Source organism: Schistocerca piceifrons, chromosome 1 (genome assembly GCF_021461385.2).
Source record: "Schistocerca piceifrons isolate TAMUIC-IGC-003096 chromosome 1, iqSchPice1.1, whole genome shotgun sequence".
NCBI classification, from domain to species: Eukaryota; Metazoa; Arthropoda; class Insecta; order Orthoptera; family Acrididae; genus Schistocerca; species Schistocerca piceifrons.
This window is the reverse complement of record NC_060138.1, coordinates 575,725,012-575,740,490: the sequence shown is the minus strand read 5'-3', so window position 1 is coordinate 575,740,490 and position 15,479 is coordinate 575,725,012. Positions and strand designations below refer to the sequence as shown.

Here is a 15,479-nt window from a genome sequence, read left to right as displayed (position 1 = left end):
GGTATCGTGTTGAAGCTGCATGGGCAGCTGTACATGTACACGCCATCCAAGCTGTGTTTGACTCAATGCCCAGGCATATCAAGGCCGTTTCACGGCCAGAGGTGGTTATTCTGGGTACTAATTTCTCTGGATCTATACACCCAAATTGCGTGAAAATGTAATCACATGTCAGTTCCAGTATAATATATTTGTCCAATGAGTACCCGTTCATCATCTGTATTTGTTCTTGGTGTAGCAATTTTAATGGCCAGTAGTGTATTAAAAATACTGCATACTCGCGGGTCTAGGCCCGCCCTCCTACAGACTACGGTAAGGCCGCCCTTGTACAGGGGCCTCGAGTGGTACAGGAAGTGTCGGCAGATGGTGGAGCAGGTGAGGCTCCAGGCCAGCGGCGGCGGACAGCGGCGGCGGCAGCGGCGGCGATGCGGGCCGCCCAGTAGAGGAGCTCGGCGGCGCTCAGCAGGCTGACTCCCAGGAAGAGGCTCGCGATGCCGCCCAGCGACACTGCGCACCCGCACACCCGTCTCACCACCCACACAACACGTGCTTACCAGGCTAAGGCTGCAACACTGTCATGCTGTCGACAAACTGAGGAAAATCGTAAAAAGAACAATAAATAAAAAAGATAGCTTTATAAACACAATACTTTTCCGCTTCAGTCACATTTACTGTATCACGACGAATCTCGGCAACATGCTGTCATCAAGCGCATATCCATTAATTATACATCATTTTGTTCGTCGACATATGTCAATACATATACGGCATCTACAAATGTTCCAGGATCACACGAGTTGCAGGGAGATGCGAGCAGATTCCACGGCAGCAGCTATAGAGGAGGTCGGCGATTGGCCGGCACATAAAGATACAAGGCAACTGCTGGCACGTGCCTCTTGGCAATGTCGTGTGCATCGCCACAATAGTGCTGTCCACATAGTCCACCCAGCAGGGAGCTCTATGCCAAAGAGATGGTCGTCCTTTCAACTGAGCAAAGCCTAACATGATCTAAGCTATGTCTCAGATGAAGAAAATTTTTAACAAAAAAAATGGCTCTGAGCACTATGGGACTTAACATCTATGGTCATCAGTCCCCTAGAACTTAGAACTACTTAAACCTAACTAACCTAAGGACATCACGCAACACCTAGTCATCACGAGGCAGAGAAAATCCGTGACCCCGCCGGGAATCGAACCCGGGAACCCGGATTCTTTTTGAACATTATTCCGTAAATAAAGTCCATGTGAAAATACTTAATTTTGTGAAGAACAAATAAAATTAACTTATTTTAAAACTAATTTTTCGTAACCATTTATTTTTCCATGTAAACTAGTGGCAGAGGCCACCATTTAGTGGTGCAGCTCGTTCCCATGTCTATTCTTCTCTCCGTCATATTTATTAAGCAACAATTACATCTGGCCCGTTCAGATGCCACTAGATTCTATTTTTTAAATATCTGTATATTTCATTTATTTTTCGTCTCTTTGCACATATGTAACTTGTAAACAGTAGACACAAATAAGTAGACTTTCTCTTCTGTTGGGGATGTCATGTTAACTGCTGTTAGTCGTTGCCTCGTTATCAGCCACCATGTCCGTAACACCTCCGTTTGACCCAAAATTCGCTAGATATTAGACTTCCTAGTAACACATTAATACAACCACATTATGATTCCCAGAACAAAATTTACACTCTGCAGCAGAGTGTGCACTGATATCAAACTTCCTCGGAGAGTAAAAAAGTGTGCTGGACCGACACTGGAACTCTGGATCTTTGCCTTTTACAGGCAAGTGCACTATCGCCTCACCCACCCAACCACGACACCACGACTCACGACCTGTCCTCACAGCTTTACTTCCACCAGTACTTCATCTCCTACCTTCCAGAATTCACAGGAGGTCTCCTGCAAAACTTCCCTGAGTAGCTCAGTCACTAGAGCATTTGCTGTGAAAGGCAAAGGTCCCAAGTTCGAGTCTCGGTCCAGCACACAGCTTTAATCTGCAGGAAGTTCCAAGTTATTACTCTAATTTTAACATCCCAGCATGGAATTATTTTTTTTATGACATCTAATCATTCTTTTGTTGTAATGCGTCACAAGTTGAAACTAGTGGGCGCAGCTTCTAGAAATATACTTGTTATATACAGCTTTTTCATTACGCAACACAAGAAAATTTTGATTGATCAAGTCAGTTAAACATTAAGCCTGCAATGTGTACCCCATCTAACTCATAATTTTATGGAACTAAGTTTCTGAGGTATATTTCGATTTTGCTAATGCACTGTATTTATTTACAAATCTGAGGTATCATATTTATTCTCTGGTGATAATGCTATTGTAAATGGAACACGCAATGTCACACCTTTCTTTCTTCAATAATCCTGATGGACAACTGTTGGCGTTCGTTTACTGACGCAGTTGATTGTTTGAGTAAATTTCTGGGATGCTGTATGCTGGTGACAAATGAGGATTACTGTCAAGAAAGTTTTTATTGTTTTTGAAAGACAAATGAAGCGATAATGTGACAATACTGTCACATATCACTACGCAACATTGATTCATTCTTGCCATCTTTTCGTGGTTAATTTAATGCAGTTTTGTTAGGTGGAAAGCTGTTGGCAGGAGGCGGTCAGTGAATCTCGTTAGGAACGGCGAAGGCCCCCTGGGAGCTGCACAGTGTTCGCAGAAGTAAGGCTGCGCCCTGCTCTGTGCGTTATTCGGTCGGCCAGCACCTCATCTAGCCCTGAGCAGAAGACACCGTGCCGTCACGGCCATCTCCACAAAATAATTGAGCGTGATATTTCTGCCTACTCTGTTCGGATATCAAAGGACGAGACTCTGAGGTACAGCCTGACGAGTGCTGGAAGGTCTGTTACTTTCGTTCCAAAATTTGGTGTACCCAGTCGCACAGAGTCGCCCCGCCACTGCATCTTATTTGTTAAGCTGCGTTCTGTATACCGAAAGTGGAAAAAATCTGCAACGTTTCCCCATTTTCTCATGTAATAAGTGATATTATTTCCATCACATTGGCAACAGCATTGTCCTCCACAACATATAGAGTTCTTTTAGAAAGTATGGTTCTGGGGAACTGTGACTTAACGACTGCAACAGCACGATCCATGTTGTAAGCAGCTTCCTAGTTGCTTACTTCGCCACGCAACATGTGTCGCTTAATTTGGTTAAAATTTCTATATTCTTGTTGTATTGTTAACTTTGATTTCGTGAACTGCACAGATGAGCAGATCTTGTTGCGCTTTCACCATACAGTCTTCCACACTTTTTGATGCCTCGCCAAAGTGTTAGCGTCATTTAGCATTTTGATTTGTGTTTTAGAGAGTTTTGTCCTTTTTTAATTCGCACCGTGATTTTCGCCATTCATTAGAGGAAATAAGTATCTGTTAATCTCAGTATTGACTTAGATTCCAGGGTGCTATGAAATGTCCCACAACATTTCCATGGTTAGGCGACCCACTAATAATAAATATCACCTGGTACACACCTAAGGTTGTTCCCACTGTGAAGAAGTTATCGTTGCGCACAGAGGGCAACTCAATGATGAGTTATATTAAGAATTCAGAGGAAAGAACGAGCACTACATTCGTTAGTCTTGTGTTCCCAAATATTTGTTTTATTACCAGCATTTCACTTACGCTTCTCGACTCTGATCCAGAAGCGGGATGCAACTTTCAAGCTCTACGATTGGAAGTAGAAGTATGCGACTGTTCAAAGAGGGAAATAATTATAAGGAGACGGAGGTGAGACTTGGACAGAAGACGGAAATTAGTGTTGCCGAATGTGTGCACTGGTGGCGAGAGAAAAGCTGGAGAGCAGTAGGAACGAGTGAAGATTTTGGCAATGATGCATCACGCTGCTGATGCGAAGGTAAAATATTGGAGTATTTAATTTATGTTAGAAGAGCGTGTGGGCGTATGTAAAATATTGAGGCATTCTATCATAAGGAAGGGTATTGTAATAGAGAATGGAATAAGAGACTTTGGATCACAGACTGGAGAAAGACGTGCTGCAACTTGCATACTTTTCCAGTGCTGGGGCGGGGGGCGGCTGGAGGGGGAGAATGGTCTGTAAGCTTGGTGAAACTTGCTTACATTTTGCGCCATGGAAAATAGAACCAATTCATTTACAGTAATTAAATGTTATTTGGTAGATCTATTTCTACTGGTGTGATTCCTTCGCTGTTATTAGTCTATCGTTTAAGTGTTTTATGTGTTTTATTGCGGCTGAGTTTGGCCATACCCTGCATTTTACAGATGCAACGAACGAGTCACACATCTTCGAGATAGAGGTTGTCAGAAGGCCAAAGAAAGTTTCATAGATTGATAGACCTTGTCTCAACCGGCTTTGAAGGTAAAGAGAGGATTGCGGCTCTAATACACAATCTTTAAAATATGAAGGGAGAGAGCCAGAGGGTAGTTTCCTTGTGTAGTGAGTCCCTTGGCTGTCGCTTCAAGTGAGTGTGGTTTTCGCGAAAGAACATGAGGCAGGAAAAAATAGGTACGCGTATTGAGATACTGCTCTACCTTTAAAAAAAGTAAAAGAAAAATTTAAAAAAGCACGTGTACTTTCCACATGACAACGCCCAGTAATAAGTGGTGAGGGAAGTTACATGGTCTTTACGAAATGGATGGGTAACACTGCTCACCTGACTTGAAAATTCAGCTGCAAGTCGACAAATCGAACATATGTGCAAAAGGGTAACTCAAGAACTGTTTAACATATTCTTCTTGCAACAATTATTGATGACTTGAATGCTCAAAGCTAAAGAAAATACAGAGTTTGATAATCCTAACGAGAGGAGAGGAATTCGTGGCGGTCGAATGAAACCAGCCAGAAGACTGATGACTCAAAGCAGCGTTGCGGGTTGACATGTAGCTAATCTGTGAGACGAGGTCATTTTAATCATATGCATCGTTCGTCGTGGTTTCTGCAATCGTCATATGTGCTTATATCCTGCTCTGAAAATACCAACAGTATAAAATATGAGCAGAAATAGAAGAAAGTAGTATAGTCACATAAAAAGAAACTTTAATCTACTAAATAAGGATAGACATTACTTGTCTGTTCCAACTAAGTTTTTAGTATCGTTTTTCGCCATACATGTTTCACAGCATTGTATTGGTATTTTCAGTAGTCTACAAAAAGAAAGATGAATGGAAACATTTTGTTATGAATTATGTAGCATTTCTTGGCAGCACTTTTAGGTTATCAGGTTTCATTCCATAGAGGAATAGTTGTGTCCAGCGACTGTACTCATTTTAAGTAGTAAGGGGTACACATGTCAGGCGCAATGATTTTATTGCATATCTAGGTTTCGGTCACTTCAGTCCTAAAAACATGTGAAGAGTCTGTTACAATAAGACAACATGCATGCCTCATTAATGCATAAGCTTTAAATGTAAGTCAGTCATAAGATACAGACCAGTAAATGTAAGTTAAAACATTGAAAGCACTTGTATGTGCACATAATCCAAACTGGGCTACTGTGCTCCAATCCCAAAAGATGCACTTATCTGACAATAATGTCCCAGCTATGATTACACACCTCCCAGATCGCATATGAGTTAAAAGTTTCTGGAGACAAGTGTTTTGTACTTCCGACGTTATTAGATGATGTAGTCGATGGTTTATTAGTTATAAGACCAAACTGTGTAAATTATAGTGGATTTGTATACGAAACTCATAGGAGAGAGCATTTTAAAGCACAAAGATTCGCCGCCTTTCGACATGCTGCTGATTGTACGACTCTTAGAACTACTTTTGCCTGTTCCAATTCCGTTAACTGTATTTGGTTTTAATAAAATTTTATTAACTTAGGTATTTTAACAATGTTGGCTCAAATGGCTCTGAGCACTATGGGACTTAACATCTGTGGTCATCAGTCCCCTAGAACTTAGAACTACTTAAACCTAACTAACCTAAGGACATCACACACATCCATGCCCGAGGCAGGATTTGAACCTGCGACCGTAGCAGTCGCGCGGTTCCGGACTTAGCGCCTAGAACCGCTAGACCACCGCGGCCGGCTTTGAACAATGTGTTTTGTATTTTTAAATTATGTTCAGTTGTGAAATGTGCAGCAGTAACTGACGCCACTGGCTAGTTCACACATTTACCACCATGTAAAATTGTAAAATATTTGTCACTGCTTTGAGCTAAAACCCCGTTATTTGTTTCATGTTTTTAAAAAGTATAAAGTAATGAATAAAATGATAAAATGTACTTATTGTGGAGGAAAGGCAAAGTTAATAGATGTTGTAAATGTATCATACATGTGAGGAGGGCGCTGTAGACTGGTATGATGTACATTAAAGGTAGCTCTGCTGTAACTCCAAACAGCGACTTCATTGTGAACTCAACAAGTGACACGCATAGTCCAGTTGGGACTATGAGCATAAACAAGTGTTTTTAATGTTTTAACTTGTATTTACTGGTACGTATTTTATGACTGTCTTACATTTAAAGCTTGTGCAACTGTACTTTTAACAAGGTATGTATATCACCTTATTGTAACTCGTTCTTCAAGTGCTTTTTACCACAGAAGATAGTCACACAATTACGGAATCCTAGACGTGCAATGAAATCATTACGACTGATTTCTGTACCTGTGCTACTTTCACGTTGTCTTAATTTTTACACTATTTACAAGTACGTTATTGTGGTTGAGGACGCACACAATGCCACCTCTGGGCTCGACAGATGAGTTCCCCATCAGTTGTACGTGACGATCTCGTTGTTTGCTTCGCTCGACCATGCTGCTAGGTTAACCGCGCCGTCATGGGAACTGTATAGGGTCTCAGTGGAGTGAGTTGTTGGTGAAACATGTTTGGTTAAAAATAGTTTAAAAATTCAGTGCAAAAGATGGGTATTAGCTGTTCTGATCTACAAGTTAGACAGCATCGTAGTAGCAACTGAGACAGAATGGATGTAAAAATTGACAATGTAACACGTGAGGAGTACTGATGTAAAGAGCAACAGCATGGAGAGATTTCTGTTGCGATGCTAGATTACCGAGCAGCTGACGCGTGTCGAAGGTGAGCACGCGGCGATACTTGATGGTGTAGGGCTGCAAGAAATGGACGTCGACGTAGGCGGCGGCGGTGGCGCCGGCCGGGTTGCTGTCCCTTGCGACGGCCGGCCGCGCGCTGTACACCGCCTCCTGGCAGTCGGGCAGGCAGCGGCCGCAGCGCGGCGGCGCCGCCTCCGGGAGCCGCGTCTCCCCTTAGATTAGAGATTAGATTAGTTCTTCGTTCCATACATCCGTGCTGAGGAGACCCTCGTGGATGTGGAACATGTCAATTTTCTTTAAAGCTGAAATAACAATACTAATAGTATGAATATATACAATACATCATTTGTTTCTATTAAAAAATTCGTCAATGGAGTAGAAGGAGTTGGCCACTAGTAAGTCTTTCAGGCTCCTTTTAAACTGATCTTTATTTGTAACTAAATTTTTTATGTTTGCTGGCAAATTATTGACGATGAGTGTTCCTGAGTAGTGGACCCCTTTTTGAACTAAAGTAAGTGCTTTTAAGTCCTTGTGCAGACCATATTTGTTCCTGGTATTGTATGTGTGAATTGAGATGTTTGTTGGAAAAAGAGATATATTGTTTAGGACAAATTTCATTAAGGAGTAAATATACTAAGAGGCAGTAGTTTGTATACCCAGTTCTTTGAAGAGGCTTCTACAGGACGTCCGTGAATTTACTCCACAAATAATACATATTACACGCTTTTGGACTCTGAAAACTTTTGTATGACTTGAAGAGTTACCCCAAAATATTATACTGTATGACATTATGGAATGAAAGTAGGCAAAGTATGCAAGCTTTTTCATTTTTATGTCGCCTATGTCAGCTAACACTTGAGTTGGAAATACAGATTTGTTAAGGCGTTTCTGCAATTCTGTGGTGTGCTCCTCCCAACTGAATATATTATCAAGTTGTAATCCCAGGAATTTAAGACTGTCAACCTCTTCCATCTGCTCTTCTTCATACTTTATGGTTTACGCATATGCTGGGTGGAAACCTCTTACAGGTTCTGAATTGCATATAGTGAGTCATTTCGAAGTTTAATGTCAGTGAGTTGGCTTTAAATCATTTATTAATATCATTAGCAGATCTTTCTAGAACTACACTCGACATACTATTTATTGCAATACTTGTGTCATCTGCAAACAAAACGAACTCTGCTTCTGGAATTGTAACTAATGAGAGATCATTAATGTACACAAGAAAAAGCAATGGCCCTAAGATGGATCCTTGTGGAACACCAAGTCGCCAACCATCTCTCTCACGCTTTGTTTCCCGACGTCACCACTTTTACTTCAGAGAATGGTTGTGCATACAGCAACTGTGAGGTAATCAGCTTTTAATTAGCTTGAAAATGAAATGGTAAGATTCATATTAAACAAGGAAGAAAATTAATTAGGAATTAAATGCCTACTAAATGAAACAAATTTATTAATATTAAACTGACTGTAACTGGAAACACGAAAATAAATTCCAACAGCGAGACCCATCTTCGAGATAGTACCAACGGATGTCTCTAGACAGCTTGTACCCTAAAAGATACTGACTGCAGTCCGTTTTTCGCACTTATTTTTACTTTTAAAATCCACAGTATATTATCAATACTAACACACGCCATGGAGACAGTACCAATAGTTGTAGCTAGATAACATGACAATCGACAGCTCCTGCGATTTCTCGAGATGTAATGTAAACTGCTACACTTGTTTGAGTCGTGCTCAAGCACGACACTAGATCAGATGTCTGAAATTAGACATCTGGAGGCGCGTGGCAGATTACTTGCGCAATGTAAAAGGCCATTTTCATGTTCTGCGGAGTTCAGAGCGAAGGTTTTTGTCAGTGCTGTTTTTGGAAATGAGTGCGGTCGTTTATAAGTCTCTTACACTTCGGCAGCGCTAGGGCTTCAGGGCTAATAGCCATCCAAAGAACGTTTTAATCAAATGAACAGACAGATGAATTTCGTAAACTTGAAATAAAATGTGGAAGATTAAGGAATTTTAAGGGATTTTTAAAATTTATTTATTTATCTTTTGTTGCTCTTTGGCTCTCACACTATTGCTTAATATTCCTGAATTCTTCTTGCCTAAGATCTGACAGTGATGAAAAGTAACAATATTAGGTTAAGTACAGATTGGTACCGGTGTATAGATCTATGTGAGAAGCTGCTACATTGTTCTTTGTTAATGCAACCTTCGTGGACCCAATGGGCGTAGAATTTTCTACTTCGTTCAATAGTAAATAGTTGGTAAATATTTGACAACTACTTCGGCACTTACACAATCGTTAAGCGGCATGTGGTGAATGAACAAGGTCGCATATATTCAGATTTCTTCGGAATCCTCAATGTACTTTTCAATTATCGAAACAGAAAAATACTCCAACTGACAAGTTTTTCACGCTTGTGAACCGCAGGAGAAATACCACAGATAACAGATGTAAGCAGTGTAGATATTGGAGTTGTATGATTTATAATTTTTGTGCCTTTAACAAAAACTAGTCTAACACGATATTTTCATCGAATAAAGATTTTTGTATTATGTTTTTTGCACCCCTACCCATCTCCCTCTTCCCTTGTCTCTGGACTGTACGATAAAGACTCAATATCAAAATTTCTTTTGCTTATCTAGTGATAATGGAGGCATACAAATTGGTGGTTGTTTCTTCGGATGTGGAGGGCGAGGACTCGGGGATGGTAGGGAGGGCGGGGGAGGGGTGTGAGGGGAAGGGGGGTTGGCTGCACCTCGTACATCCCCTGGCATCGTTAAAGCTACACAGCGAACGAACTGTAGTTAGACATTCTTTGCAAACACTGACTATTGTCTAATTTGAGGAAACCCGCAATCGAGGGCTGTACAACGAATTTTATTCTCCATCAAGATTGCATATATTTGTAAAATTGTGATCGGCTTCGGTTTCTTCGCACCATCTTCAGATTTGAGTAAGTCGGCTACAAGATACAAGTATAACCCACCATATATGCATCCTACATTGTAGAACGATATTTCGCTAGTCATTCATTCAGTAATATGTCTACTCTGATATACCAGTTCAGCTGAGGAAACTGGAAACGGCCTGGCTAAAAAAATATGGACAAAAAAAAACTGGACAAAATAAGGGTTTTGTGGAGGTTCCATTTCGCCTTCACCAACCCTGGGTTAATTCTGCTATAAAGCGGATAAACATGGAGCTGAGGGGGGGGGGGGGGGTGGCGGAGCTGCAGACAGAAGCAGATTCTCATACCGGTACTGTTCCAGTAGTTGCAAAGGAATATGAAGATATACTTCCCATGACGTATACCTGAATGGGGTAATGACAAGTTAGTGAACCTGAAGTGGCAGAAATCAACACACATCAATAACAAGTCGTCAGCTGATTTGTTCGGCGAAAGCTGTCAAAAGAGTCCGAGTGCTGGCCACCAGGAGCGCTGTGACCAACTTTCTCTTTGTTGCAGAGCGACGCTCTATGACTGTTTTGTTCCAACAAAAACTTTACTTAACTTGGCTGATATACCTATCTCTGCGAACGATTGTACCTACCTCGTTTCATTATATGTTTGGATTGATCAGCATGTGCAACGATACCTGGTTTATTCTAAATGAAATGTTGTTCATGATGTAGCAGATTAATATTTCTTATATGTACCTGGCTGAGCTTTGAGAATAAATAGCGATTCATCGGGATTACTACCGAATTTTCAAGAGTCAAGAATGTTCCGAAGTGGTAGACATACCCGCAGTATCAAGGCTGACTGTGTAACTACCCCCGTTTCAGCCTTGCAATCCAGCGTTATAGTTCACTAAAGTTGAGGCAAGTTTTCTCTGCGCCGGAGTAGCAGTTGACTCCACAAAATTCGCATTGTTGATCAGTCAGTTTGACCACTGTTACTCTGCAGAAGTACAAGACGTAACAACCATTGCTCCGGAGACAGAATCATACGAGCCGCTCAAGACAGAGTAAATCCGCAAAGTGTCAGCTTCAGAGGAAGAGCAATTGGGGTAAGTACTTACGCAGGAAGACATCGAGAACAGAGAGCTGTCGCAGTACCACCGACATCTGCTCAGCAAGGTCGGCGCGCGTACGGTACCGGATACACTGTTGCGCGCATCACTGCGGAGCACCGGTAAAGGTCGTTATAGCGTCCCAGTCGGAGATGTGGCCAGATCTGGCAAATAGAATCCAGGACGCGGAGATCGTGTCGTCCTCATGTAGTTCAGCAGCGGCGGCATGCAGCCTTGTATCGATAATGACGCGTGCAGATTACGAATACCTCACGGACAAGGCTGAAGCGCTGAGCAGACAGATCGGCGAGCTAATTTCTGACCGAAACTACAGATGATGCTTTTGAAGGACGTCTAGAAGTCGTTCCTCTCCGAACTGTCTAGCAGCGGGTGGAACAGCACAGCATCACAGAAATTGCAGAGGCAAGGCGAACAAATGCACTTTGTCATGTGCTTTCCTAAACAGCAACAGCAGTCAGAAGCAGGCGCATCCGATTGTCAGTCGCCGTTTCTGCGCTTCTTCATAACTGATCGGAAGACGGTGTGGAATTTTCTGGGGGACACGGGATCGGATTTCTGTATTTTTCCACGGACCCTCTTGAATAAGTATCAGCCGCTGACGTTGTTCCACCTGTCGCGGCTAATAACTCGTCCATACGGACCAAAGGCACGCAACACAGAATTTTTAGGTCCACATATTGAAAGTTGAACAGGAAAGACCAATTAAAATGTTTAGGCTCAGCTACTTTTGCCATAAAATAATTGCCAATATTGGGGTTCTATAAGCAATGAGTTAACATTTTGCATGCTTTTGTTCGCCGATGTCTTTGGCACAATATTCTGGAGCACCTCTTCACTTATGCAAAGTATTTATTGCATAGAACAAAATAACTAGAATTTATGTAGGGTTCACAGATGTACATTTTTCAGGCATCTCTTTAAGCATCTGGGAATATTAATCACAGCTTCACGATAACTTAATTACTATTTTGCAGTTTCCGTGTTTTATACAATGTCTTTCAGCAAATTTATAGCAGACCAGGAAAATTTGTGTCAGACCAGGACTCGAACCAGGGTTACCCACATTACACGAGTTGCAGCCTTAACCCTTTCTGGCTATCTGAACACATTTCCCGGATCAAACAAAACCTCCAAACGTCATATAGAGCACCGAAAAACACAGCCACTGCAAAATAGTATCATGTGCCTAAACAGGCTTCGACAATAATAAATAAGTCTTTCCCTGTGTAGGAACCACAGCAGTTGTGCGAGTGCAAGACGTCGACGTATGGTGACATATGGAGGTTTAGGTCAATCTGGGAGACGTGTCAGATAGCCGAAGTGGCCAGTTTTCCTTTGGTAGTGCAGAAGTGTAGACGTACTGTTTGCGTCCTCGTCATGGAGTGAATACTTGTGTTGTTTTCCCAGTGGTTGTCCGTTTCGTAGGCGCCAGCTTAAGCATACAGATCAGCAAGGCGAATCAATACAGAAAATTGACCTCGAATTTACGTTCCCAAACGAATTTTCACTACCAGAAGCACTCAAAGTAGAACGATTTTTACGAGAACAGCTCAACATTCTGGCGGCTGACATCATCAGCATACATTTATCCATCGTGAACAGTGCAGTCTGCTTACGTAGACTGTACTGTTCACGATGGATATATGTCCTAGCATGTGAACAGATCCTTTGTGAGACGAAACAGTGCCTCTACTTCTGCCATGCTGATGGCAATGTTAGTACTGTGGACGGCGGTCAAGCTGGTTTGGGACTCCACACAATCGGGATATTCGAACGTTCCGCTGAACTTTCAGTGGCAGACGTTGAGTCAGTTCTTCGCCCCTAAAGCATTCTTTGCCGCTACAGCGCGATGTATAGCCATGTCGCGGAAAGATGGACTGAATTCCGAACATATCCTGTCCTAAACGGAGTCTGACAGGTCAGAATTGAACTTGAGATGTTATCTCATATCTACATATCGGAGGCTGTCGTGCCATCGTCATTTATGACGGGCAACCTCAAAACCTCTTCCAGATGTCGGAAGGACGCACACCTCTGATCCGAATCTATCCAACACTGGATCACGCAGTAACCGCCGTACCAGCTGTAGTCTTTGTGCCGGAGTGTCGTGAGTTGCTGCCTTCGTCCGACACAGAATGGCACGTCAAAAAGCAGTGATCCCCAAGGCGCTGTAAAAGGAGGCGCGGGGGAACTTACGAATAGGTTGAGGGCCAGGCGCTGGAGTGTGTGGACCCCAACCTCCAAGACGATGCTCCCACAGAGGCAACCGTTGCCAGCTGCAGCGTGGGACTCTGGAAGTTTTTTTGTACATATCCCAGCTGAGTGATTGGACATTGATATGCGAGGAGGGTGCCGCCCCCACATGACGGAGATGGGGCACCCGTCCCACGCCCTGAGAAGGTGATGGAAGACGGACTCGCTCTGTGTTCAACGGCTTGGGGGCAGGATGATGATGCCATGCAAGTTGCATCAGCTGGCACTTTAGGAATGGTTCCAGCTATAGCTTCAGGGATGGCTGAATGTACGACGCAAGGTGGTACTTAATCGACATTTCTGACCTAATGAATAACTCAGCATCTGCAGTTTGATATCAGGCTTATCGTTACACCACATTTCATCTCAATACGATAAGAGTAGCCGCGCTGAGTGGCCACATGGTTTGAGGCTCCATGTCACGGATTGCTCGGCCCGTCCCCAGGAGGTTTGAGTCCTCCCTCGGGCATGGGTGCGTGTGTTGTTCTTAGCATAAGTTAGCTTAAGTAGTGCGTAAGTCTAGGGACCGATGATCTCAGCAGTTTTGTCCCTTAGGAATTCACACACATTTGAACAGTTTTTTTATTTATTTTTTATTTATTTATTTTTGTTAGAGCAATGGTGAAACTACATCTTCTGCCAAAGACGCTTTGTGTGTCGGATAGTGACTTTGCTTTACTGCAAGAGTTGTACTTAGTGTCTCTCCCAGATTTATGTGGTTATGCAACATGTATGACACTGGTTTGTCAGACTGGCAGTAGTATGGCGATACTAGTGCATGACAGCATTGAAATCGAAGAAGTGACTTACGTCCATTCAGCCAGGAGGCTGGTGATCACTGCACTGGGTGCATGTATTGTTAACGTTTACCCTCCATCACGGACCGACAAAGGCCGCGAGAGATCGCAGCTCTACTCGGAGGGAGTCGTCCCACTGCTTCTTTGTTGTTACGATCAATATATCTTCGGCAACTATTAAAGCATGTACTCCACCCCAAAGACCAAATTCTACTTTTTTCTGGTTGTCAAGAGCTTCGGATATTGGGGTGAGCCCCAATTCTCATTGATACCTGGGAGACTGCCTCGAACACATGTATCTTACCAGTCAGTCGGCTAGTCGTCTTGATCGCATGTGTGTCTCACATGATCTCGGCTCGCAGTGTTGGACACCGAACCATGGCCACTTGCCTTCTCAGGCGATAGCCCCTTCATATGTACAGCAGAAACGGGTAGGCACAGCCTTGGGATCTGGAAGATGCAAGCAGCACACCTCCAGGACCAGGAACGCCGTCAGATTATCGATGGCCCAGGGGTATCTGTAAACGACGTCTTACACGTTATCCTTCTACTCTGCATGGTAGATGGAATGTGCAAAACTGGTTTTCCAGCAGGTGCTAATAAAACATGGATAGAACATTGCTGCATGGCATCGTCACAGTTAGGACTTTTATTAAATGACGCTTTGCGAACTCGCATACCAACCGCCATTACCAAGGCAGTAGATGGCAAGCCGCCTGATTAAAGCCAAAATATTGTCTCTTACGCGGCGTAAATTGGAAGGGCTCGTTGTGCGGTGGCTGCGTCAAGATCGAGCGTGCAGTGAAATCTCATCTATGCGGAACATCGTGCTTGATAGAATCGAGGACAATTAATCAAGGACATCACTACAGGCGAACGGTCGATCTTTAACGAACCAGGCGCCCATTGTGAATGCTTCTGCAGAGCATTATCGACGACAATTAATCACGGACCTCACTTTTGATGATGGTCGATTCTTGACGATCCATGTGGTCATTGTGGAAGCCTTTGTAGACCATTATGGCCGATTTTACCAGACGAGAATACAGAGGACGGGGACTACAACGACATTTTGCAGCACGTGTCGCACACACTCGAAGACATAGCAGCAATGTCATTTTTAGCAGAGATTATGCAGGATGATGATTGATAATGCACTAGAAAAGGGTGCACTTAACAACTTACCCATACCAGATGACCGTTGCTCGAATTCTGTCGGACTTATTGCACACTGATGCTGCTATACCGGATCGCCGTATACGGAGAGCCGATGTCCCAACGTTTTTGCATGCCACCTGCCTCCATCGATGGATTACTCAACCTGATACACAAGCCTTCAATTGGTCGAGTCATTGAGGGCTATTGCCA

At 43.1% G+C, this 15,479-nt stretch overlaps 1 protein-coding gene across 1 annotated transcript in view; it reads right to left on the bottom strand.

Moving 5' to 3' along the window:
• Positions 1 to 304: 304 nt before the first annotated feature.
• Positions 305 to 15,479, bottom strand: part of LOC124753577 (pickpocket protein 19-like) — a 193,270-nt gene continuing 178,095 nt past the window's right edge. Inside the window, exons 7-8 of the mRNA XM_047249019.1 lie at positions 7,023 to 7,232; positions 305 to 504 (exon numbers count right to left, since the gene is read on the bottom strand). Of these exons, the coding sequence (XP_047104975.1) occupies positions 305 to 504; positions 7,023 to 7,232 (410 nt within the window). The remainder of the gene's footprint in view (positions 505 to 7,022; positions 7,233 to 15,479) is intronic.